At 36.6% G+C, this 26,865-nt stretch overlaps 2 protein-coding genes across 3 annotated transcripts in view; one reads left to right on the top strand and one right to left on the bottom strand.

The window, feature by feature from the left end:
- Positions 1 to 26,865, bottom strand: part of LOC140171656 (uncharacterized) — a 55,565-nt gene that overhangs the window by 17,754 nt on the left and 10,946 nt on the right. The window contains exons 3-8 of one of the 2 annotated variants that reach the window (XM_072194950.1): positions 19,791 to 19,918; positions 9,159 to 9,247; positions 7,907 to 8,029; positions 3,234 to 3,304; positions 2,014 to 2,120; positions 1,184 to 1,371 (exon numbers count right to left, since the gene is read on the bottom strand). In XM_072194950.1, coding sequence (XP_072051051.1) covers positions 1,184 to 1,371; positions 2,014 to 2,120; positions 3,234 to 3,304; positions 7,907 to 8,029; positions 9,159 to 9,247; positions 19,791 to 19,918 — 706 coding nt within the window. Of the gene's footprint in view, positions 1 to 1,183; positions 1,372 to 2,013; positions 2,121 to 3,233; positions 3,305 to 4,541; positions 4,660 to 7,906; positions 8,030 to 9,158; positions 9,248 to 19,790; positions 19,919 to 26,865 lie in introns of those variants that run through there. The other variant, XM_072194949.1, reaches the window with a different exon arrangement.
- Positions 22,510 to 26,865, top strand: part of LOC140171659 (prestin-like) — a 129,521-nt gene continuing 125,165 nt past the window's right edge. Inside the window, exon 1 of the mRNA XM_072194954.1 lies at positions 22,510 to 22,528. The gene's annotated coding sequence lies outside the window, so the exon portion shown is untranslated. The remainder of the gene's footprint in view (positions 22,529 to 26,865) is intronic.

Below are 26,865 nucleotides of genomic sequence, written 5' to 3' on the forward strand. Positions count from 1 at the left end.
GTATATGGCTATCATCTTCCACAAATGGAGTGAGAATTACCCAATTGTCTATTGTATTTGAAACCAATACACCTTCTGTGGAAGACTTTAGCTAAAATTTCTATGGGGGTGTGGATTTGAAATGGAATAGTGCAGAACCATTCAAATTTTGTTTTATGAGGGCCTTTATTTCGGTAAAATTTACTCACAGTTCAAAACTTGACACACAGGCAAATAACAGCAGTATTACAACTAATAGTAGGTCTTGCCTCAAGTTAAGAGTAATGCCATGTTGCATTTCGCAGTGGCAGATTCGAATCGGTGCATTTATGCAGTTGTGTCACCACCGTATGGATAAATCGCCCTTCTATGCATGTGTATACAACCTGCGGGATTAGGTTAGCGACCGATTTGAACATGCCACTGCAAAATCCAACATGGCCTTACTCTCAACTTGAGACAAGACACGCTACATGTATATGCTTACCAACTTATAACTCTCCATAGGGTAAGTGCCAACATTTGAGGCCCACTTTTTCTACCCCTTTTTCAAAGGATGCCACCTTTCTCTTTACTCCTGTGAGCCTGAAATATGCACTTAAGTTAATTGGCAATATTATCACCTATGAGAGGATTTGACAGAATTTCAGACCTATTGAAACTAAAGTATTCTCTAGTTTTCAAGATGGGTCAAACATGCATATTGTGATTTTTCAAATAAATGCATATTGCATTAATTGAACCTAATCCAGACTAAAAAATAACACCAGTTTACAGCATCTGGTGTTATAGCCTTGATGACCTAGGGCCTTTGTATCATATATTATTTCAGACCTTCAAGAAAACAAAATACACATCAAATGTTTTGTTTATCACCAGGGCTGTCAACTTTTTGGAATTGCTTGGCGTGAAACAGAGGCGTACCGGGATTTGCCGACTTCAATGTTCATTTTGACCCATGATTATTTGAGCTACGGCGCTCGAGAATGTGAAAAGCGGGGGGTGGGGGGGGGGTAGGAACAACAATTTATTCATGGCGATGCGTGAGATTTTACTAAATTTTCAGCTTTTTGCATGAGATTTACTTTTAGGCGTGAGATTATACTACCTTGGCGTGAGACCGTGAGAAAGTGACCCAATGCGTGAGACTCATGGCCAATGCGTGAGAGTTGACAGCCCTGTTATCACTTCAGATATCACTTACCAACATCCCATGTTGCCACAGAGGGCGCTGCTTCCAAATGACTTTTGACATCCTCCTGACCACTGGCCTCTGCATAATATGCCGCATCAAATCCCTGAGCATCATGTAAATCGGCTCTTGCACCACGCTTGATCAACAAATCAACTACTTCACTATGAGCATGCTCACATGCAAGCATCAGGGAAGTCCTATTAGCAAAAACACAAAGGATAAACAAAATGTGACACGATCAAGGGAAATGAGTTGGATGTCGCTAATATCGATTTTGAGATATTGGCAAAGAAAGTGTTAAAATTGTTTTGTTTTATATTGTTTTCAGCCATTGATAAACTGATGTAATTTCGCAACAAAAAGTCGTATCAACATTGGGTTTTCAGTTCCTGAAAGCTCTAAATGTCCTCTTTAGAAACATTATGTAAAACTAATTTTTCGATCAGGGTCAACATGTGACTCATTCCCCTTGATCATGTCACAAATATGAAGTACATAATTATGAGACTTGGTTTAGTAACCGATAAGGACAGGCCATAGTGTGACGTATGATAGGTGTTTTTCGCTTGCTTCAGATTCTGGCGCCCATTTTCCGCAAGCATCTTCCACAGCAGCTAAAATTGTTTGCAGTCTGGAGAGGAGAATAAATCCCCGAATTGAGCGGAAAATCAAGGCTGAGAATTAAAAGTTGTTATGGAGAACAAAAAATTGCCCGCAAAGATGCCAGCCTATATATACTCGTTAAGGTCAAAAATAGTATAGGTTTACTATTTCAGTCCATATCTGAGATTTGGTTCCTCCATTTAAACCATTTGGGAATTATTTCTCATGGCACTTACTTGAGTAATTGTTCTTGCGCATTGACATTGGCACCTCTCTCAATAAGTTCTCTGCAAAGAGCCACATGGCCCTGTTGTGATGCTATCATTAGTGGTGTTTTGCCATACTGAAAAAAAGAAAGCAGGAAATTCATGACTACAGTTTGTCCAATCTGAAGTACAAAGTGACAATGCGCGCATAAACAGTGAGTAAACAGTGCGCAGTGCTGCGTCTCTGCTGGATGTATGCGTGCCTTTAAAGTTGGCATAATGTGTGCGTCCGCGTCAGTACTTCGTACTTCAAAGTAGACTGACTGTATTCAGGTTGTCAAATACAAAAACCAGACTCGGACAGACATAAAAAATAATGTATAATTCAGGGCTTCCCAAACTTTTTTTACCATGGCCCAAACTTCACAAGAAAAACATGGCGCGACCCACAACATAATACAATGTTGTTATTTACCAAAATTATTTGAAGTGCATGTCTGTTTATGTGCGTGCTTCACAGAATCTTAAAGAGGACCAAATTAATACCAATTTTCCAAATTTTGCCCACTTTTATACCTGAAGCCCATATTTTGGGCTAAATTTAAAAACAATTTTGCAAAAAATTTCACAAAATTTCAAAAGAATTTTAAATTTTGGATCCAGTTGGGTAAAATTGGGGCATTTATTTCTGTAAATATTTGACCTAGAAAAGGTCAAATGCCTTACGTTTTATTTATTTTTAAAACTTTTTCTTTACATTAAAGCGTCTGTGACTACCTGATGAAGTGCTTTTTGCGACCCACTTTTGGTTCACGACCCAAAGTTTGGGAAGCGCTGGTATAACATATTCACATCTATCGACACACTCACACATATTGAGGGCTTAGATTCAGAACTCAACTGGCTATGTCCAAAATTGATAAAAATCAGAAATTACAGCAAAACAATAATTCTTCATTTCTCCTTGATATAATTGTTTAAATAGGACATAGACACACGACTGACATTGTGACCATGTCCAAGTTCATGCTGTTCCAACTGAAACCTATACACCCCCTATGGAAGATATTACCTTAATCTCTCACACAGGGAGTGTGAATTTCAAATGGGGTTACCTGTGGGTGAATCCATTTGAAATCTACACTCCCTGTGTGGGAGATTAAGGTCACATCTTCTACAGGGGTATATGGATTTCAACTGGAATACCCCAATGGTACATGGGTATAAGTAAATAAAATTCATTATCATACCTCTTCCTTTGCATCTATTTCTCCTTTGGCATCCAACAGGATTTGTGTCACTTCTAAATGACCACCAAGAACTGAAATAATAATAATAATAAGCAACAAAAACAACAGGTTAAAATTAGAGCTCACATGTACTATTTAATTTGAAGGTGCTCTATTTCACTTAGAAAATATACAAAGAAAAAAGCTTTGAGTCAAATTTAGAAGCAGGTCAGATTTTTTAATCACAAATTGTGAGTGGACACCACAAACCAGCCGTAAAGTCGGCCCCCAGTCAATTTTGTTTTATTTCGTGTTTAGAAAAATATATCATAAGCTTTAAAATGGTACATGTATATCATTTGACTTCAAACGATATCCAGAAGCGGGGTTATGGTTTGTTGAACTCTGTTCCTTCAACAAAATTGTACCTTGTTTCGGTTCTACATGTGTCTCTTTTTCCACATTTCTGGTAATAAATATCAAACAGTCATAATTGGCGGTCATTTCAAATCATCCCCAAGTCAACGAAGTTCAGGAATGTCCTCTCATTGTTAATTGTTGGTTATACATACCTAGACAAAATACAATGCTTTGTTATCCACCACTTGAACATGATTTAGCCAAAGCAAACAAAGATAAGAACTATTTAAATATAAATAGGTAGAAGCTGATTATCCTCTTCAGCAATAGGATTATTGATTGGTTTAAACAGTGTTTGATGAGATACTTGTCGCACCGAATTGAGATAGCTATGAATACGACCTGCACACACATTTTACACTGTAACTCAGAATACAATTTGTCGAGTTTACGGCTCATTCGTAGTGTCCAGTCACAATTGTTCACATCATGTTGATCTTTCATTTTTGGCTTTTAAAATTAAATAACTGAATACCTCTTTAAGATACAGCTTGATTTATGGTGAAAATTTCATTGGAATGAACAAAACTCCCAAAACCTGTACATAATCCAACCCGAATACATAGCATATTTCAAAATATAACACAACCATAAGACCTTGGATATTAACTTCCGTGCTACCCACAATGGGTGTTCAACTTCATCACACAGTGTACACAGGCAAACATCACGCTGTGGGCAGCTGTGTTCATTCAAATGAAATTTTTACAATAGTAAGCTTGATTTAGTGATGTTAACTCCTACCTGCATAGTTAGTGTAATGGTGATTTGTCTGACAAATCTTTAGCTCTGACTGAGGCTCTAGCATGAAGCAGTCTCTGTGTTGGTGTTACAAAGCCTCCCATTGCAGTGTAATGTAATGGAGTTAGGCCTGTAGATGTCGCCTGATTTAGTATTGTTATCCCTTACCTGCATAGTGTAATGGTGATTTGTCCGACAAATCTTTAGCTCTGACTGAGGCTCTAGCATGAAGCAGTCTCTGTGTTGGCGTTACAAAGCCTCCCATTGCAGTGTAATGTAATGGAGTTAGGCCTGTAGATGTCGCCTGATTTAGTATTGTTATCCCTTACCTGCATAGTGTAATGGTGATTTGTCCGACAAATCTTTAGCTCTGACTGAGGCTCTAGCATGAAGCAGTCTCTGTGTTGGTGTTACAAAGCCTCCCATTGCAGTGTAATGTTTGTTTGTTTGTTTGTTTAAACGGTCGCTCCATGTGGAGACACACTTGAGTCCTGATGGGACCAGGCTCAAACAAAATGCTCAAGCCAGGCTAAAAAGCCTATATAATGAATGGAGTTAGGCCTGTAGGTATCGCCTGATTTAGTATTGTTATCCCTTACCTGCATAGTGTAATGGTGATTTGTCCGACAAATCTTTAGCTCTGACTGAGGCTCTTGCATGCAGCAGTCTCTGTGTTGGCGTTACAAAGCCTCCCATTGCAGTGTAATGTAATGGAGTTAGGTCTGTATATGTCGCCTGATTTAACCCTTACCTGCATAGTGTAATGGTGATTTGTCCGACAAATCTTTAGCTCTGACTGAGGCTCTTGCATGCAGCAGTCTCTGTGTTGGCGCAAAGCCTCCCATTGCAGTGTAATGTAATGGAGTTAGGCCTGTAGATGTCGCCTGATTTAGTATTGTTATCCCTTACCTGCATAGTGTAATGGTGATTTGTCTGACAAATCTTTAGCTCTGACTGAGGCTCTTGCATGCAGCAGTCTCTGTGTTGGCGCAAAGCCTCCCATTGCAGTGTAATGTAATGGAGTTAGGCCTGTAGATGTCGCCTGATTTAGTATTGTTATCCCTTACCTGCATAGTGTAATGGTGATTTGTCTGACAAATCTTTAGCTCTGACTGAGGCTCTAGCATGAAGCAGTCTCTGTGTTGGTGTTACAAAGCCTCCCATTGCAGTGTAATGTTTGTTTGTTTGTTTGTTTAAACAGTCGCTCCATGTGGAGACACGCTTGAGTCCTGATGGGACCAGGCTCAAACAAAATGCTCAAGCCAGGCTAAAAAGCCTATATAATGAATGGAGTTAGGCCTGTAGGTATCGCCTGATTTAGTATTGTTATCCCTTACCTGCATAGTGTAATGGTGATTTGTCCGACAAATCTTTAGCTCTGACTGAGGCTCTTGCATGCAGCAGTCTCTGTGTTGGCGTTACAAAGCCTCCCATTGCAGTGTAATGTAATGGAGTTAGATTTTGATTTAAACGTTTGATCCAAACACAAGGAATTAATTCCTACCTCGGAATTTTCAGATGGTACTCCATCTTTCATCAGCGAGTGAGTGACTGTATCAGGTCGTGATCTTTTGACCTTTGACCTGATAACAGACTCGTGAGACTCCTGAGAGTTTGAACCGGCCCCCCTCTTTGTTGAGAGATGGTTGGTTGGCTTTGATGTGAACTGCTTCCTTGACTCCACGTTGGAACCACCTGCTGTCCCTATCAAGTATGTGAACTTTATCCAAGTCCACAAAATGTCCAGGAGACTCGATATGGATGTGGTTTGAGACCTCTGATGCTGTACTGCTGGGCCTCCTATGTTCCTGAAACCGTGTTTTTAAGGAGCGTTCAGTTTCACCAATATAAGATTCTTTGCACTGTCCGGTTATAGTTTTGCCCTGGCATGGGATGTAATATACCGGACCTGTAATGTCTTTCTTTTCTGTCTTGTCCTTTGGTGACACTAGGATTTGTCTTAGTGTGCGAGTTGGTTTGAAGAACACGCTGACACCGTAATTGCTAAATGTCCTTCTAATAGCTTCAGAGGTGCCTTTGATGTAGGGTAGCACTCACGTGGCCTTTATTAGGCGTTTATCGCCCACGTCCACGCGTTTTGTGAGATTTTGGTTGATTCGCTTTATCCAGTGCCCATTTGGGATATCCACATTTCGCTAGAGCATTGTTGACATGAGATTTTTCGTCCTCGCGATCCTGGTGGTTAGTGACTACAGTATCAGCCCTATGGTACAAAGTTCGGATGACTCCAGTTTATGATCAATGGGGTGATTCGAGGCGAAATTCAGATATTGATCCGTGTGTGTACTCTTGCGATAGATGGTTACTTTGGTGGATCTGTCTGGTTGAATAACGGTGAGCGTATCTAGAAAGGCAAGCGAGTTATTCTCTTCTCCTTCAGTGGTAAATTGAATGTCCTTATCCAGCGAATTGAGATGATCAGTGAATTCTTGAGAGTGACACTTCTTAAGTTTACAATGGGTGTCATCTACATAGCGAAACCACCACAGAGGGGGTGGGGCGCTGTCTCAATAGCTCTCTGTTCAAGATCTTCCATGTAAATGTCACACAGTATCGGAGAAAGTGGAAGGCCCATGGCGCACCATGTAACTGTTCGTAATACTCTCCATTGTAGACAAAATACTGTTTAAGACAAGCTTCACAGAGTCTAACTATCTGGTCAGGTGACAATTCAGTTCTATCGCCGAGGGCACTATCCTGTTCTAGGCGGGGCGTACAATCCGAAGTGCTTTGTCAACCGGGACGGACGTGAACAAGGCACTTACGTCATACGATCTTAGCTCTTCATCCTCCTCTACTCTTTGATCTTTAATAAGTTTGACAAATTGCTGCGAATTGGAAATGTGGTGTTTGGTTTTTCCGACAAGAGGTGATAAAATGTCCGCAACTAATTTGGAACAATTATAGGTGATGGAGCCAATGCAGCTGACTATTGGGCGCAAAGGAGTGTTCGGTTTGTGCACCTTAGGTAGACCATAAAACTTAGGGGAATTTTCAGCAGTTGGGTACAACTTCCGATACTCGACCCTGTTTATGGCACCTTCATTTTCAATGTCCTGCAGTACTGACACAAGATTTTTCTTGTATCTGGAGGTAGGATCCCGTTTTCCTAACTTCTTGTATGTGTTGGTATCTCCGAGCAAGGCTTCACACTTTTGATGATATTCAGTGGTATCCAAAATCACACACAAACGGCCTTTATCGGCAGGTAAAATACGAATAGACTGATCTGTCCTTAAGTCCTGAAGCGCTTTCCTTTCGTCTTTACTGATGTTAGAATCAATTTTCTTTGGTTTACTAACGAGATTCACAACTTTGGAACGCAATTCATTCGCTTGAGTCTCTGGTAAATTCCGACATGCAGACTCTGTAGCGGTGATGAATTCAACTACCGGAACTTCCTCCTCAGTGACAGCGAAGTTCAAACCGCGAGCGAAGTGACAGCGAAGTTCAAACCGCGAGCAAGAACTAATGGAGTTAGGTCTGTATATGTCGCCTGATTTAACCCTTACCTGCATAGTGTAATGGTGATTTGTCCGACAAATCTTTAGCTCTGACTGAGGCTCTTGCATGCAGCAGTCTCTGTGTTGGCGTTACAAAGCCTCCCATTGCAGTGTAATGTAATGGAGTTAGGCCTACAGACAAAACAAATAAGCAATGAAATCAGAAAATATACTTTTGGTGCTAGGTCACGGATTCTCAATAGGCAGCCTACGGGCCAGATTAGGGTACAGTTATAGCTCTTCTGTACATGGGACTGACAGCTTAACATCCCCTCCAAAGAACAGAATTATCTCATGGTTCATACCCAACTCTACATACACCATTTGGAAAGTGAAAGTCTGAATTTAATCTACAGATGTTGTCAATTAAATGCATACTTTATTTTTCCAGGTCAATATCCCAGCAAGCTTTCCACCGCTGGGAATCAAACCTAAGACCTCTTGCACCAGATGCATGAATTCTAAACACTGACCCACACTCTCCCACAAATTTCAAGTTTATGATTAACAGGTTTTGGTTTCAGCTTCCAACAATGTGCTACAAATATGGGGCTATGTTAAGGGATCTGGAATGAGCGTTTTAGCATTTCGACAGTATTTTTTGTGGGACATGAGAGCACATCAGCCATATCGAATTGTATTCTGAATACGAAGAATGTCTTTCTGATATCAAATAATTTTCATTTTTGAAATTCACGATATAATACAAATTTTATGACAAATTATTAAAATTTGATATTTTTCACATTTTTGATATATAAGTCCTCGAAATAAATTTTATAAATCTAATGACATATTCTTAAAGTGTATGTAGCTGGGAGGAAAAGCCGACAGTCAATTGAAAATTTTGACCTTTCATATTGAAGATATGGATTTTTTCCCCAAAAAGACCTAATTTTTGTTGGTGTTTTGGGAAAAAATCCATATCTTCAATAATGAAAAGGTCAAAATTTTCAATTGATCGTCGACTTTTCATCCCACCTACATACACTTTAAGTATAAATCATCAGATTTATAAAGTTGTCTTCAGTACTGTTAAATATCAAAAATATCAATTTTAATCATTTGCCATAAAATGTGTATTACATTGCTAATTTCAAAAAATCAAAATTATTTGATATCATCAGGACATTTTTCAGTATTCAGAATGCAATTGATATGTCTGATGTGCTCTAATGTCCCACAATAAATACTGTCCAAAGGTTCATACCCCACCCCTTAAGTTCTAATATTTTGTAACTGATTTGATCTTCATACATACCATGTGTATCTGCCACCCCTATGTTGACACCAGTTGCAAGCATCACTTCTAAGCAGCCATCTTGCCCAAGCCTCGCAGCTTCATGTAACCTGAATAAAAATGAAACAAGCAAAGAAAACTGCGTGATAAAACAATCTATAAAATAATATTTGACTCAAATACAATATTTTTACTCATTCAGTGATTCTTTATGACATCATTGTTACATTGTACCCAATGCCTTCCACAATTGAACTAGATCCCAAAATATGAACATAGCATATGGCAATGAGTTTGCTCAAATCAAATCAATTAAATTACAAAATTTTGAGCTTTATTTTGGTCATTATATGACTTTAAAAAAAAATTTATGACTGTCTGCTACATTGTACCCAATTCCCAACACAATTGGACTAGATCCCAAAATATAAACATTGCATGTGGCAATCAATTTGCTCAAATCAATTAAATTATAGAAATCAATAATAAGCAACAAAAACTCATGTAACTGCACAACACATTATAACTAAATGCATTTATTGTGAAATCAATGACCATTAACGGAAAGTAAAACAAGAAAAGAACAGCCAGGTAGGAGGTCTTTTATTAAACCATTGATATAAATTTGGATAAATTACTGTTGAAAAGTTCCTGAAAGAAGCAATAACAGTCAGTCGTGAGGCCAGCCACTAATGAGCTTGAACGGCTTATTGGGTTATAGGAAATCTCAAAGAAACTCTGTACAATAGTTTAGATCAAAATAAGTTACGCATGGCCACCGAAGCTGGGCTCTAACACACAATCTCACGATCATGAGGCCTGGGTTCTACTGTTAGACCACACATATACAAAATCATTTTATCTTTCAAAGGAGGCATTTTTGAAAATTGAGTTACTATAATTATTACCTTGTAGTAACATTAAGCTATCATATACATGTACTGAAAGCACCAAAGGTCTCGCATACTTGGGGACCGTTCACAAACACTTGTTAGGGGGGACCTGATGCAAAATAATTTCATCGTGAAAATTTTTCGGACCCTCCCTTTTGAGATCTCATAAATTTCAGGACCCCCCCTCTTTTTGACATGAAAACTATGGGTCAACCCCATAGAAAAGCATATTAACTCAATTTCCCAGGAAAATTTGTGGTCATTTTTTTCAGCCCCCCCCCCCTTAGGAGGGTCACACATTTAAGGGCCCCCCTATTTGCATCAGGCCCCTCCCTAACAAGTGTTTGTGAACGGTCCCTTGGTTCTAAAGTTAAAGAGGTTTTGTGATGTGTATTTTCCTATGTATTTTGTTTTTTACTCCATATTATTTGAATTGCCAATAGAAATTGGAGTTAAATACTGGTATTTTGGTGACATCCCGCTATCTCTAAGGACCGCTATCTCTAAGGTTTGCTATCTCTAAGGTTCGCTATCATTAACGTGTAAAGTCTATGGAGATCAGAATCCCGCTATCTCTAATAGAGAAAAGGGTTCGCTATACCTAAAAAAGGTCCGCTACTAAGGTTCGATATCACTAATTTAGAATAAGGTTCGCTAGTTCTAAGGTTCGATATCACTAATTATAAATAAGGTTCGCTATCACTAATTTAAAATAAGGTTCGCTATCACTAATTTTGAATAAGGTCCGCTATCACTAATTTATTGAAGGTTCGCTATCTCTAAGGTTTGTTATCACTAATTGCAATAAAGGTCCGCTATACCTAAGGTTCGCTATCACTAATTTTGTTTAGGGTTCGCTATCCCTAATTAATTAAGGTTCGCTATCTCTAAGGTTCGCTATCACTAATTTTGATTAGGTGCGCTATACCTAAGGTTAGATTATCACTAATCTTAAATAAGGTCCACTATCTCTAATTTTAAATAAGGTCCGCTATCTCTAATTTGAAAAGGTCCGCTATCTCTAATTTTAAAAAAGGTCCGCTATCTTTAATTTTAAATAAGGTCTGATATCTCTAATTTCAAATAAGGTCCGCTATCTATACCTTATTTAAAATTAGAGATAGCGAACCTTATTTAAAATTAGAGATAGCGAACCTTATTTAAAATTAGAGATAGCGAACCTTATTAGAGATAGCGAGCCTGATTTGAAATTAGAGATAGCGAACCTTGTTTGAAATTAGAGATAGCGAACCTTATTTGAAATTAGTGATAGCGAACCTTAGAGATAGCGAACCTTAGAGATAGCGGACCTTATTTGAAATTAGAGATAGCGAACCTTAGGGATACCGGGATTGTTAAAATTAGAGATAGCGGACCTTATTTTAAAATAGTGATAGCGAACCTTAGAGATATAGCGAACCTTCAATAAATTAGTGATAGCGGACCTTATTTAAAATTAGAGATAGCGAACCTTATTTAAAATTAGTGATATCGAACCTTAGGAATACCGAACCTTTTTCAAAATTAGTGATATCGAACCTTAGGTATAGTGGACCTTTTTCGTAATTAGTGATAACGAACCTTAGGGATAGCAAACCTTAGAGATAGCTGTCCTTAGAGATAGCGAACCGTAACCGGTATTTTAACTGACTTTTTACTGAAATGTGCTGGTTCAAAACACATGCTATTTTGTGATCCACATTATCTTTGATCTACTTCATATGTTGCAATAATTTATATGCAAGTTCACTGCTTTGGCATGATAATTTGAAAGTGTCATAATTTTTCATGTTTAGAAATAAAAAAATTTATAGCTCTACAAGTTACCAGGAATGTCATGAACTAATCAGAATGCATGATTGTCCATGGATCGTTAAGTGCACAAGGCATGAGAAAGGCTTTTTTTTGCAGACTGTCTCAAAAAGCGTGTGAATTTGGCCTTAAATGGACCGAAACAGGCTAAAAAAATTAATATTAAAAATGCGTAAATTTGGACAACAAATCTGCCTGAATTCAGGCAAAAGCCTGAGAATTCTCATGCCTAATGCACTGGTTGTCATGCACAATTACTTTCACACACAGCAGCGCTTGCTTGACTTCACGACTGACTGGCTGATTAATGAAATACCTGTAGTACATTGTACTCTACAACAATCACAATACTGGGTATGCCAATAACAGTCAGTGAGCCAAAAAGTGTCTTTATTTTTTTTTCTAGCTGGGATCTCATTTTTGTTTGTGTGAAGAATAACAAACAAATGACACATTAAGAGAAAAATTTTAGTCTTTCAGCAAAGGTTTGAGATCAAATAAAAATGATGCCTTTTTAATATCTACATGTATGAGCGTACAAGTAAAATGCTCAGGCAAGTATAGTAATAATCAACATGTATAGAACTTCACAAAAAAGCACACAAAAAAGCACACAGTCAGTGTTCATGGAGGCACTGGTGAAATAATCTGCATGTAGGCCTACTCTATTTTCCCCAGCATGAGCGACACCCAAACATTGCAGAGTCTGGATTTCCTAGTCATGGCATGAGAATATCAAAAAATGTACATTTCAATGAAAAAACATGAAAATTCTGGAAACAATTGAAAAAGCGTGTAAAATCTGGCAAAAATGCTCCAAAACAGGATAAATAGAAATACAGAAATTTGCCCCCCCCCCAGGAATTCCTGTTTGAATAGGGAAATTCTCATTCCTGCTAATCTAATCCATTTGCTTTTTTCCAAAACCCCGGAGGGTCACTCCCATTGTGGCCTGTACACCATCCGCGATAATCAACTTTTGAAAAGCACCCTAAACAAGGATTTAACCCTTGGCTAAAACAATACCTTAAACAGGTGCTTTCACACCCTAAACAGGGATTTTATTCCTTGCATCAAATTTCATACCCTAAATTTCATTTCCGTGTATTAGCAATTGCAATTTTGCTACCCTTTTTTCCAATATTTCAAGTTTTTGACACCCTAAACACGTTACGCGCGTATCGTGCTTACCCACGAAAAACTACCCTTTTTACGCGTTTTCATTATCGCAGACAGGCCACAATGGGAGTGACCCCCCTCCACGGGCCAAAACCTCTGAACTTTCCCCTTACTCTGAACTTGCCCCCTCTGACAAATATATAGCTATATGCAAAAGAAGGACAGATGGACCTTTATCAAACAAATCATCACTTGAATAATTGATTTATTCCAAAATGTCTACAATCTTTCTTGTAAGTTTGCACTGTGTGACAAACACTTGAGAAAATGTTCAATATTCAGCACAATGTCCCTTTCCAAGTCATTTCTTGTTAATACCTACAGAGTACTGACCCCCAGTAGCTTTCATACAACTTTTACTCAAGTTGCAGAAACCCTACACCATAAAATAACACATGGAATATTCCATGCCTGATGTGCCCTCTAAGCGTACTTGTATTCCGCTGGCGCCGGTACAGCGTGCGGACCTGGCGACATCTGAGTGCTCAATTTGTCAGCGCTTATAATGTATGTATGTATTAACATTCTCTCTTCGAGCAAATGACGCACCCCTCACTTATCGTTACCCTCTCATAGGGAACATGCTTACCTTCAGTGGTATGCCCTACACAAAAATACAATGAATGCCAAGGTCACTATTAACAGACAGCTTCTAAGGGAGTATTCATAAACACTTTGGTAGTGGTGGGGGGATTTTGATTCCCTTTTTATACAATCTTATTCATTTTCGCCAGCCCATCGGGCTGGTACCTGTTTCTGGGATGGGGTCAGTTTACTCAAGAGATTAATTTTTATTGGTATTGGAATGACTTTTTGTTAAAACTTTTTGTGGTTGAATTTTTTAAAAATATTTTAATTGATGTGTAAGGAAAAGTAAGTATGTTTTGCCGTTTCAACGAATGAAAACGAGTGAGCATTACCAAAGTTATGTTTGAATTAATATGACTTTAAAAGTTTTAGGTATAGGCCTAAAATGTAACAATAATAGTTACTATACAGCATCATATGGTCAGCAGAAGAAAAGTATGTCATTTCAGTGTCTTTGACCCGGGGTCCTCAGTGGCGTACCGTGGTCGCCCCAACCCCGTGGGGCTGAAGAAGAAACAATTTTGCCGTCCCTTCCTTAACAGCCGAAAAGGTTGACCCAATTTTTTCACGGACGTTTGAAAAAGTGAAGAGCAAAAAAAAAAAAAAAAAAAAAAAAAAAAAAAAGGATTTCAGGCGCTAGCATCCCAAAAGCAACCGTTTTTCAAAGTTTTTATGCTTTTTTCAATTTTTTGCGCCTTTTTCTTTGCTAATTCGTTTTGCCGCCCACTTCGCTTTTTGCCGCCCCTGTTTTTGCCGCCTTCTTCTTCCGCCGCCTTCGCTTTTTGCCGCCCCTACTTTGATCCCGGGGCTACGCCTCAAAGCCCCCCAAAAATACGCAAGACTGACCACTGAACAGCGTGATATCATGTTGATAACAGATCTAAGAATCAAAATCTTCATCATATGGACCATATTGATGTCAAAGTAATTATCTATCCTATCCTGTGTCGTTTTATGGATAATAAAATTCCTTTAAAAGGGAAGGCCAGCCTCAATGCAGAAGAGGTCTTGTAAATAGTTTGGGTCACCGTGAAAGGCATTTTTAGGATCACGCTTACATCCATGTTACATGACAGTTCACCAAACCATCAATGGTGAGAACATGCACACTGAAACAGCAAAAACATTAACTCCTATAACTCCTGTCAACTCTTTAATTCATTACTCCAAATTGTTCTGTATTTTTGTCTTTACTGCTTTTTACCCATGCTTATTATTAAAATCAAGAAATACACTGCAGTTGTTAGTTAATTAGCTATGTTAACTCAACTTACATGCACATTTTATTTTAAAATAATTTTATATTATTTCGCAATGTATATAGTTTACTATAAAGTAGATAGTGGCAAGCACATGATATTAAGGAATTGGAATTATCTATCCTATCCTGTGTCGTTTTATGAATAAAAATGACTCAAAATGCTATTGATGAAATAGTTGCTATCATGAACATCAGTTTTGCCTTTTCAACGGGAAAAATCCGATGCAATATAAAGTTTTTAGGGCCTAACTATAATATGGGCATAATTTATGCATGTAGGCCTATAGTATTGAACAATGTACCCATTTGACATGCACTTATAGATAAATAAATTGTCTTACTTTATTAATTTAATAACTTCTATGTTATAAATAAAATGACACATAACATAAGTGAAGCTACTTTCTATCTTTTTATTTGATTCATAAACTTACAGTCAAAACACACAAGAGTGAAGATTGCAGTGAGTAATCAGTCCTTTATAAATGTTCTTGCCACCATCTATCATATAGTAAACTATACATTGCGAATTAATATCAAATTATTTTAAAATAAAAAATGTACATGTAAGGTGAGTTTATATTATGTTATATGGCGAATTTAAGGAGTATTTCGTGATCCTAGCATCCTCTTTTTATGACATTTTTCAGTAGATATCCACAAAAAAGCTTATTCTAAAAAATTTCAGTTGATTCCGATTTTGCCTTTTACGAGTTATGCATGGTTATGTGTACACAATGTGTTGCAATTTTGTTCTGGTATACCAGAACGAAATTCAAATTTCACGATTACTTTGCTAACAAATTAATCTGCAAGAAATATTTTGTACATAAACATTATGTAGCCAGAGGTTTCCAGTGATATAAAAATCTCAACTTTTTTTTGAGAAAAGTTAGGGGATGATGCTGTGGATCACGAAATGCCCTTTTAACTAAAACCTGCAGTCAGTGCAGTGTAGTATTTGTGACGTGGTATATCGAAAGCAGACACTTTTGGGCAGGATCGTAAATGGAGAAATAGCCAAAAATCTACCGGGTGATTTTTTTCACGATTTGGGTTTATGATGTTATTAATGTTTAAAATATTGTCTGATCGTTTCAGACCGGCATATAACTGGCATGTTGTATTTTTGAGACATTTTCAAGGTAATTCCTACTCTCAACATTGTCAATAATATTTTTAAAGCCAGCTTATCTATTATTAATATTAAAGGCCCATTCAGTGATTTGCTCATCCGTACGATCGTAAAAATCATCAAAAGTTTGGTACCGTACCTTTGTTATTACATAGATGTGCTAAGTCTGCGAATGGTTCAGCCAAAAGCCGTGTAGGCCTATTTAAGACAAAATAAGACATTTTACACGAATCTGTATTTTTAGATACTGACAGTATCTAAAATTAGCTACAAGTATTTGAATGGCTTGAACTTCGTCAGTACTGCTGTTTTCTTCATTTTTTTGCAAATTTGGCATTTCAAAAATACCAAATGACAATTTGAATGACTTAGGCCTATCCTTCTCTTTTAAGCAATTTATAAACAATTTTAATTTTTTTACTCTTGCACTGGGATCACTGAATGGGTCTTTAAGAATGTGGCGTATCATGTCAAAAACAGACATCTTTTGGACAGCTTATAAATTTGGAGGCTAGGCTTTCACATAAAGAGCTATTTTGCTCCACAACGCCGTTTCCCCCAATAAAATCGGACATTCCTAAGCGAAGAAATTGAGTTCGTAAGTTATGGTATTAAAAAATTGGAAATTGAAATATCGTGGGTAAAAAGCTGAAAAGACAAATAAAACCAGAACAGAACAATTTAGAGAACAATAATGAATTAATAATAATGAACAATAATGAATTAAGGAGTTGACAGGAGATTAGGAGTTAATGTTTTCTGCAGTTTCAGTGTACATCTTCTCACCGTTGATGGTTTGGTGGACTGTCATGTAACATGGATGTAGTAAGCCGTGATCCTAAAAATGCCTTTCACATTGACCAAAACTAATTACAAGACCTCTTCTACATTGAGGCTGGCTTTCCCTTTTAAAGGGAATTTTTATTTATAAAAATTTTGATCCCATACATTTTACAGTCTGAAATTGTTTTGATCCCCTCTTCCAGTAGGATCCAGGTTGCTGCGATACCATATGGCAACAATGGAGTCCAATGAAAGCTTATAATTGCAGGCTTGTTCTGACTTCTCAAATATCACACTTTCACTAGGATCTCTTAACTTTTCAGTTAAGTGCCTTAAGTACCATCCTTATTTCGTACAAAGAAAATATGACAAACAGCTTTGTTTGTCTATAATTGATCATTTTGATATTAGCGTCAAGTACTTGGTGTCTGCTATACATGAAGTTATGTAGAAGAACAATTATCTTTTCATTTCATCATTGATTTTCATTTCACAAGTGATTTTCAGTTAAGAATTTTGTCCCCAGGAGTTAGAACCGTTCCGCACAATATTTGATTTTGAATGTCAACATTTCATTCTTGGAATGATTTAATTTTCACTAAAATTAAAGCCCAGAGTTTTCTGTGTTGCAGATTTTCTGTGAATAAAAAAAACAGAATTACAATGAAAAGCAGAAAATGCAGTTTTGAGAAAAAGAGAATAAAAAACATACAAAAACCCCACATGATAAACAATATATCAATAAAATGATATACATATTAAAATTGGATTCAAAATGTAACATATTAACAGGCAATATTTTACCATACAATGGATTCAGAAAATTCAGCAAATTAAAAAAAAAATCAAAATTATTTGATATCAGAAGGACATTCCTTGTTTTCAAAATGCAATTCGATATGCCTGACAATGTGCTCTCAGGTCCCACAATAAATATGTGAAAAGGTCGCTATCCCACTGAGCCCTTAACTAAAATGGAAACTGTGTCCTGAAGTTCAAATTCTCAGATTAAATGATGACTACAAAGGGAGGGGGGGGGGGGCAATCAATATTTATATGAGGACATATAGAAGAATTCATGTTTTTGCTAAAAAATTTGAATGCACCTCCCCTCCCCCCCCCCCCATATAAATAATCCATCAAAATTCCATGTTCTTCTACACAATTCTTTTACTGCCCCTAAAAACCCTACTGTTGCAATATCTGTCATATCCAATTTTATGATTCATAAATACAGTCAACTTTGAGCAATGTAGTAATTACTGTGTTATCTAATGGCTATACTCATCCTATGTAATGCAACAGTTACTTTTTATACCGTGCCATAAACATTTCATAATGCCACATCACACTAGTATAAAAACAATATTTATTGCACAATTAATTTTTATGGTTTAATATATTTTTTAAACATGTACAAATTCTTCTAATGCTGGATTTTTTAAGCAAATCTATTCACTGAAGATCCAGAGGGACTCATTACAAATGACCATACGGGAACGTGCCACAAACATGGGTAACATTTTCAGCCTTTTGGTATATCCATGTCCCCATTTTCTAGCCCAATTTTGGCATATGGATGGGTCCTTTTTTCAAAATTTTCTCAATTTTTCCCCGAAAATAGCCCAATTTTGAATCACTGTTGCCAAAATTTTGAAATTTCCCCACAATTGTAAAGTTGTAAAAACAATTTGTGTTAAATTTGGCCAAAAATTTTGACTTTTGGTATATCAATTGGTCCAAATTTTGATGGGTCCACTTTCAAATTCTCAGCAGCATACCTCTACCCAATCCAAACTTGAGTACCTCCCCCCTCCTGGACTGAAGATGTTCTTTTTCATGACCATTGCAAAAATAATATAGAATGAAAAAATGTTGGGTAATTATGTTTTATTTATATTGCACCAATATGCAGGCGTTTAACCAATCTAGTACAAAAGGGTTGCCTGTACTATGATGTAATACTGATGGATCCTGACAGCTTGTAGTGGATTCATAATGACACTCCCAGTATAATTTGCCACATGGTTGCTTACCCTTATAATTGAGCAATTTTTACCTGTACAATTGAGCAATTTTTGAATGGCTTCCTGCGCCTGAGAAGAAGCCGCTACATTTTGTGGTCAATCAAGTTGGCAATCATCTAATCAGATGATTTCTCCGGTAAATTTGACAAAAGTGCAATTCTGGGTGCCTTTTCAATTAAATTTAGAAATTGGGTGTCTTATAGTCTTTCCTTTGAACAAGCTCATTAGGAATGTTAATTTCAAGTGTGGATTTTGTTCACTCATTTTGAACAATTTCAAAGTAAAATGAAGATCTATGTTTAAACTCACATTTTATGTTGCTGAGTGCGTAGGACCACTCTAAACAAGATCGAGAGGCCTATATGTACCACTCTAAACAAGGTCTACATTGTACAGGTACCATATTTGTTCCATTAACCGCCTTATAAGCGCCCATCTGGTGACTTTACAATATAAGCACCCATCCGGTGACTTTACAACAAGCAAACTGATATTAGTTTATTAACTGCCCATGCAAATCTGAATCATGGTCTGAAACATATGACACACTGATGATGATAGATGAATACTTTGGGCCTTTTTTACGTCTTGTTGGCCTAAACAATGTGAAAAAATAAGCGCCCACCCAAAATGAATACGGTATGCACTCAACAACATCTTTCACCAACTGTTACATATAAAAGGAAACAATCAGATGTGATGGGTTACCAGTCTGATGGAACCACTAGTGTAGTGGTGAAACATCACCAAAACATGATTTAACATCTTCATTTTTCATTGGAATTGTTAAAAAAATGAACAAAATCCAGTGGAATTGGGTGAATCCTTAAGTGATAAAGACTCCTTTCAGGAATCAATCAGCTTATGGAATAAAGCTGTATTACTCCTTTCTGTGCTAGGATATTTATGTGCAGTTTTAAACAAAGGATAAATTGCACTACTTCGGTGCTGTCCGCACCACCTTAAAACACTTACGGCACTTTGCCATCAGGGTCCATTTTGATTGCCGATGTGCCCTTCTTGGACAGCGCTGATTGAAGCTTCTCCACATCTCCAGCTTGGATGGCGAGTAACACCTTGTCATCATGTTTGCTCCACTCTCCCTGTGTAATGAAATAACAAATGGTGGAAAAATTGATTATTTACAAGAAACATAATATACAATATACGCAAACACTGCGGCAAAGTGATGAATCAGTAAAGCTTCAAGGCAATCATTATTATACATGTATGGAATCTCAAGTTCATAGGTTCAAATTCATGTTATGATAATTGATATAAACTTTTATAGTTTCCCATATAGCAGGTTTAATTAGGCCAAATAAAAAAATAAACATGTTTCATGTCCCCTCCCGCTTCCTTTTTTGAAGTTTCTTCAATTTTATTTTTATTTTGTGAAATTCAATTATAACTTTTCAAAAAATATGTCTAGGAAGTAGAAATGCTTTCTATAGCCTTACTAATATACAAGAAACGCTTTTATAAGGTTTTTTGATAGTTAGAGGGGCCTATCTCTCAGAACAAGAAATAAAAAGAGGCCTCCTCCTTTTTCCAGGCATTATTGTATATGCTAAAACAGCTCTAATCATGGGTATTCACACCGATTTTGCGATAAAAAAAATAAAAATAAAAAGCCCCCTCTTCCTCCTTTTTTTTTCAAAAACCCGGACGTGAAACATGTTTTTTATTTTACTTATAATGTCTGGTTTTTATATCTGAATGTGATGTGAAAGATTCATGTAAACCCAGGGGCCGCCAAACTTTCATTTTAGTACGGGTGAGCATACGGGCCACAGAACCGAAATATTTGGGTACAAATGAACTAAAGTTGGGCCAAAACATGGTTGTGGAGCTATGAAATCTTGCCAAATTGCGGTTAAAGAGCTGGAGTTTTACTCCAATGGGACTTGAGAATTTGAACATGATCCCGAAGTGGGGCATCTTCAAAACAGCCAGGGAGCCTGAAAATGGGACCCTTGACCGCTGTGCACACCGCACACACCTGTATCACATTTTCATGTCAGTGCTTATTATCCCCCCGAACAAAACACACTTAATTTTTTTTGTATTGTCAAGTTGCCAGTTAACATTTAATCATAAAGGAATCTTTATTGATATTTCAATTGTTTCCCAATAAAAAGAAAGTGTTTTTCATAATTATATACTGCATTGATCTTGAAGCATAGTGTCAATAAATTGGCCCTATATTGATAATAAAAAATAATACAAAGATCTACAGCAAAGTGGTGGAAATGGGTTTCCTTTGTAGAAATATTGATTCTGTTCAATTTTATACTACCAGTACTTAAATTGCAGTCCTGAAGTAACATATATTCGGTCTTTTAAAAAGTGGTGTTTTCTTAAAACCACGCCATTTTGGGCAGGGACTACCTTTTGAGGAGAGAGAGAGCAGTACTGCTCTCCTTAAATCTGATGTAGGAGAGTGATTTTTAGCTGTCCTTAAATGACCATATTATTATTATGTTGTAAATATTAATTCTTCTACATGTACATGTAAATGAAAGTGCAATCCATTTTTTTAAATAGATATAATATCGTGGCCCAAGGATCTCACTGGAATTAACTGCACTTTCATGTTTACTTTTGTGTTTTTATCCTTGATTGATTCCTAAATAAGTGAAATGAAATGAAATACCTTCCTTCATATTTAATTACTAGAACCATAGGCAACAAATACTAAGAATAACCTTGTCAATTGTATAATAGAGATTAGAAATAAACATTGATTTTATCTTACAAATCAATGATCATTATTTCAATGCATCATCAAATGATACAATTTAAAGTGAAAATCATTAAAATATAACACACAAGGTTGGTCTGAAGGGCACACCCAAACTTGAGGTTTGAGTTACTGATTCAGATTTCACACCACCAAATAGAATTATATCGTTGTGCACCCTTAATTTCACTTCTTAGAAAAAACCATGTATTCTCAATTTAAGCATTAAAATGAGCAGAAATTTGCATAATTTTAGCCAAATTTGGATTGGTCATGATTAGTAATATTATTTCCTGCAAGTGTACCACAGATGGGCGAGATCAAATAACTTTTAATGATTTTAAGCAGCCTTTTCTTTACAGAAACACTGGCATGGTTTTGCCTGTAAAATAGGCAATTCCCAGACATCGAGACTTCGAGGGCCAGTCGTAAAAAAATAATGACGGTCAACCTATATTTTTTTCCAGTTTTTGGGATCAGGCAAGGGCTGATTTCAACCATCATAGCTGTCGCTTAAAACTGAGTCGCTCCTGTGAAGAAAAATAGCGTTTTCTTAAGGCAAATTTAGCACATATCTCTATGGGACTCTGATTTGGTGGTGTGAGATCTGAATGGAGCTGTGTGTGTGAGTCTCAACTTTTGATTGAGCAAGTTAGCCCTGTTCCAAATTTGCGTTTGCATCCACCGAAGAAGTGCATTGACTGAATTTATGTAATTAAAGGCTAAAATTGAAGAGAACTGCAACATTTGCTACAAATATACCAGTGCTAAGGTGAGTTTTGACCCGAAATGTGTGTTTGAGTGAAAGATTCCATTTCAGTAGAGTGACTTTGGCCCATGCAATGTTTACAATCATAATATTTGGTAAGCTTAAATCATCAATGGCATGTAATGACACAGTGGCAGATAGAAGACATCAGTATGGTGCTAGGGTACTGGTCGGAACTCATGAAATAGGCGCCTGGATCAGGTAAGCTTACGGTTTGTGTGTGTCTGTTGGGGGGGGGGGGGTAGGCTAAGCTTATGATTCCACTACTGGTAACCCATGTAATGTTTACAATCATGATGGTATGCAGTGACTCAGTACCAGATGGAGAATACATCAGTTTATGGTGGCACGTGGGCTAGGGCACTGGTTGGAGCTCATAAAATGTGCCCATGGATCAGGTAAGCTTATGGGGGGGGGGGGTAGACTTAAGATTTCACTATTAATAGGTCATATAATTCAACACTTATAATTCAGGCATTGTGGACATGTTCTTCTTTGTTTCTGTGTGTCTGCCTGGCTTCTTGTCCCTCTTGACTGTAAATTTCTGAAAGCCTAAGTCTTGGTGAACTTTTAACTTGGTAATCACAATGCTATCTTCAGTAGATAGCACATGTCAGAGACACAATGATTCTGCTTGAAATTTTTTTTAACCAGCTTCTTGCTCAAATTATGCTAAAAATAAGTTAATTAGATTAAAATAGTCTGAAATTAAGGACAATCAGAAACATGTTGGATCATTCAGATTTCACACCACCAAATAGAATTATATCGTTGTGCACCCTTAATTTCACTTCTTAGAAAAAACCATGTATTCTCAATTTAAGCATTAAAATGAGCAGAAATTTGCATAATTTTAGCCAAATTTGGATTGGTCATGATTAGTAATATTATTTCCTGCAAGTGTACCACAGATGGGCGAGATCAAATAACTTTTAATGATTTTAAGCAGCCTTTCTTTACAGAAACACTGGCATGGTTTTGCCTGTAAAATAGGCAATTCCCAGACATCTATGAGACTTGAGGGCCAGTCGTAAAAAATAATGACGGTCAACCTATATTTTTTCCCAGCCAGAGGGATCAGGCAAGGGCTGATTTCAACCATCATAGCTGTCGCTTAAAACTGAGTCGCTCCTGTGAAGAAAAAATGACGTTTTCTTAAGGCAAATTTAGCACATATCTCTATGGGACTCTGATTTGGTGGTGTGAGATCTGAATCTTCTTATCTGTATGGACAAGCACTAAACAACTGTCCTGGTACACTTTTCAAATCACATCACAAATTTCCATGCCACTGATCTACCAAGAAAATACTACCACATGCAGGCATGGGTGTCAATCTTAGGGGGGGGTGGACTGGCGCTAATGACCGTGGGAGCACTACTATTACTATACTTTCATCATGAAGTCAGTTGAATTGAAAATTATCAAGGACTCAGGATGATCAGTTAGTGAAAATTGTTTTTAATTTTCATAGTACCCCTGCTTGAGGTTATACATTGTAGGGTTAGTGTCAAAGGGTTAAGGAAGGTGCAAAAATAAAAAAATATCTATGATACATACATGTAACTATAATTGCATGATCAGTCAGAAGTACCAAAATGACCATTATGAGGAAAAATAGAAAACACACATACAGACAAAAGTATACACAGTATATGAAATAAATATAACATAAAACAAGACTCTGCTCCCATAGGTCATTGCACTAAGTGCATTCATGTATGGTAATAATATTTACATTGCACACAGAGAATGTTAACACTATAAATAACAGAAGCATTAACCTATCACTAATATATTATTCATTTAGGGATTTGTACATAATACACTTCTAAGCTTTTGACGGAAGTAGATTTTTCACATGATCTACGCTTTTTTGAAAAGTAATCCTACCTTAAATAATATGTCTGATCCTCATAAATAAAATAATGTGACTTTTGTGACATTTATAACATAATTTATCAAATTATATATACTTACTGTTATTTAACTGATTTTATTACCCTGTGTCTAAACTACTGGCGACTGAATTGAACAATTGATTATTGAGAACCTCCAAAAAGTTTATGAATCATTTTTGGTGTTACAAGGACAATACAACCACGCCCATAAAAGTTTCTATCTTTAAGGTGGTACAACACCCTTTGATAAATTTGTGACTATTTTTGCATTTTTCTCAAGAAATAATAACACACTGGTACGGTAACAAAAGTTATTTATATTATAGGGGCAAGGAATCCAATAACTTACTACACTGGAATTTCAGTGACTCAAGAAAAGCGGTACATTATTTATGATAAGAAAAGAGGTACCGCTAGACCCCATTTCTTAAATATATATAATGAACCACTTGTCTTGAATCACTGAAATTTCAGTGAATTGGATTCCTTGCCCCTATAATATACATAACTTTTGTTACCAGTGTGTAGTTATTTTTGAGAAAAATGCAAAATTAGTCACAAAATTTATCAGGGGTGTAGTACCACCTTAATTTCTTACCACTTGTGTAATACTAATATTGATTTAGGCACAAAATTGCCCCATCCCAAACTTATTATGACTTAATAACTTAACACCTATTTCTAAAATACATTGTCATCTTGCGTCATATATCCATATTACAGGCAGGACATTGCCCTCCCATGGTAGAAATATCCTGATAAATATGTACAAATCAATTCCAGTTAAACTTATAAAATAATTGAGTTTATAAAAAATATTTGTATTGTGAAAAATTGAGCCTATAAAGTATTGACAGATATTCAGATCTTTTATATAAATAAATAGGTATCACAATTCACACCTTAACTGGTTCTAGGCTCCACTTTACAAAGAAAACATACCAACTTATTAGTCCCTGGTGCTTTTAATGCAGCGGGAGCAGTTTTGGGATTCAGGCAAAGGGCTCATACATGTAGCCATCAATATCAAAGATGAAAGGCTTCAAGTTCTTTGTAAAGGATTTTAAGTAGTAGAATCAAACCTTAAAAAAGATTTGGGCTCTTTTCCAAGTGTAAACTCTTTTTGGGCACATATATTTTTTTTAGTAGTTTCAGATTTCAGGTAAAGGGCTCACATGGCCATTGGCCATAATGAGATTCAAGAATCAAAGAGAGTGAAAGCCTTCCCAGAATTTCTTTTCAAAAGTATCACTTTCAAACCTCAATAAAAAAAAAGGGCTCTTTTCCAATTTACTTTTTGTGCACAGGCATCAGAGCGGTTTCCGATTTCCAAATGGCCTACAAGTACAACATATGATGTATACATGTATTTTGTTTTTACCACAACTTTATTCTGATATTTAGCTTTTATATAATTTTCCTAACAAAGAAATAACCATTTAATTGGGTAAATAATTACACACCTCAACAAGAAAGTTCTTAAAATAGCCCCTACCTGGGTAGAATGCTAATCTACAGCATCAGAAATCAATATTATTACACTTACAGGGGTCATAAACTCTACTAGATGACAGCTACTAACAATTAATTGGATTGAGTAGAATTATTCGCTAATTATTTCTGCTTCACAGAATTGTGACTTTCTGTGTGAGATGAATAAACACAAATTACAGTGTTGCACTTTGCAGTCAAGAAAGCTTTTTTCACGGACTGTTCACTCTAGACATTTTAAAGCCGAGTAAAAAAAAAATACATGTTTCTCGTCCGCGCCCTCCTCATTTTTTGAAGATTTTTCAAATTTCTTTTTATTTTGTAAACTTGCAGTTATAACTTGTTGAAAAAGATGTTTCAGAAGTTGAAACTTATTTTACAGCTTTGTAAATGCATAATACATCATTTTTAAGAGTTTTGTGATCACTAGAGGGGTCCCCGGTACCCCAGGTCAACATAAAAAGTGGTAACCATGTGTGTTCTTCCTTTTTCAAAACCCCCTTTTCACTGATTTTTCATTGATTTTACCCCCTTTTTTGCCAAATCACTGACAAAATCAGGGTAAAAATACCCCTTTTTCAAGGTTTTCAATGAGAAGATTTCCAGACACCCCTTTTTCAATGACTCCAAATATTTTAATATATTAAGTACAAAATGTGCAAGTATGAACATTACTTTGTGTCTGTTGTACTCCCAGATGATCCTGTGTTATTAACTGGGGTAATTACAATGCCTGTATACTGATTTTAATTGAAAATGAACCAAAGAGGAACAATCCTCAAGTTTTGTGTACAGAGGAACCTGTGAAATACCCTTTTTTTAAATTTCGGAGACAATGCTCAGAATACCCCCTTTTTTCGCGATTTCATGTCCGCGATTTCAGTCAACAAAATACCCCTTTTCTGCGAAATTTAGAACACACATGGTTACCACTTTTTATGTTGACCTGGGGTACCGGGGAGGGGTCCACCTCTCAAAACAATAAAATAAAAAGGGCCTCCTCCTTTTTCTCAGATATCAATCTGTATATCGAATACCCAAAATATAGTGTCAAATACAGGTATTTAGCGTCGTTTTCCAATAAAAAATAGAAAATAAAAAGCCCCTCATCCTCCTAATTTTTAAAAACCTGGACAAGAAACATGT

Source organism: Amphiura filiformis, chromosome 15 (assembly GCF_039555335.1).
Source record: "Amphiura filiformis chromosome 15, Afil_fr2py, whole genome shotgun sequence".
Taxonomy (NCBI): Eukaryota; Metazoa; Echinodermata; class Ophiuroidea; order Amphilepidida; family Amphiuridae; genus Amphiura; species Amphiura filiformis.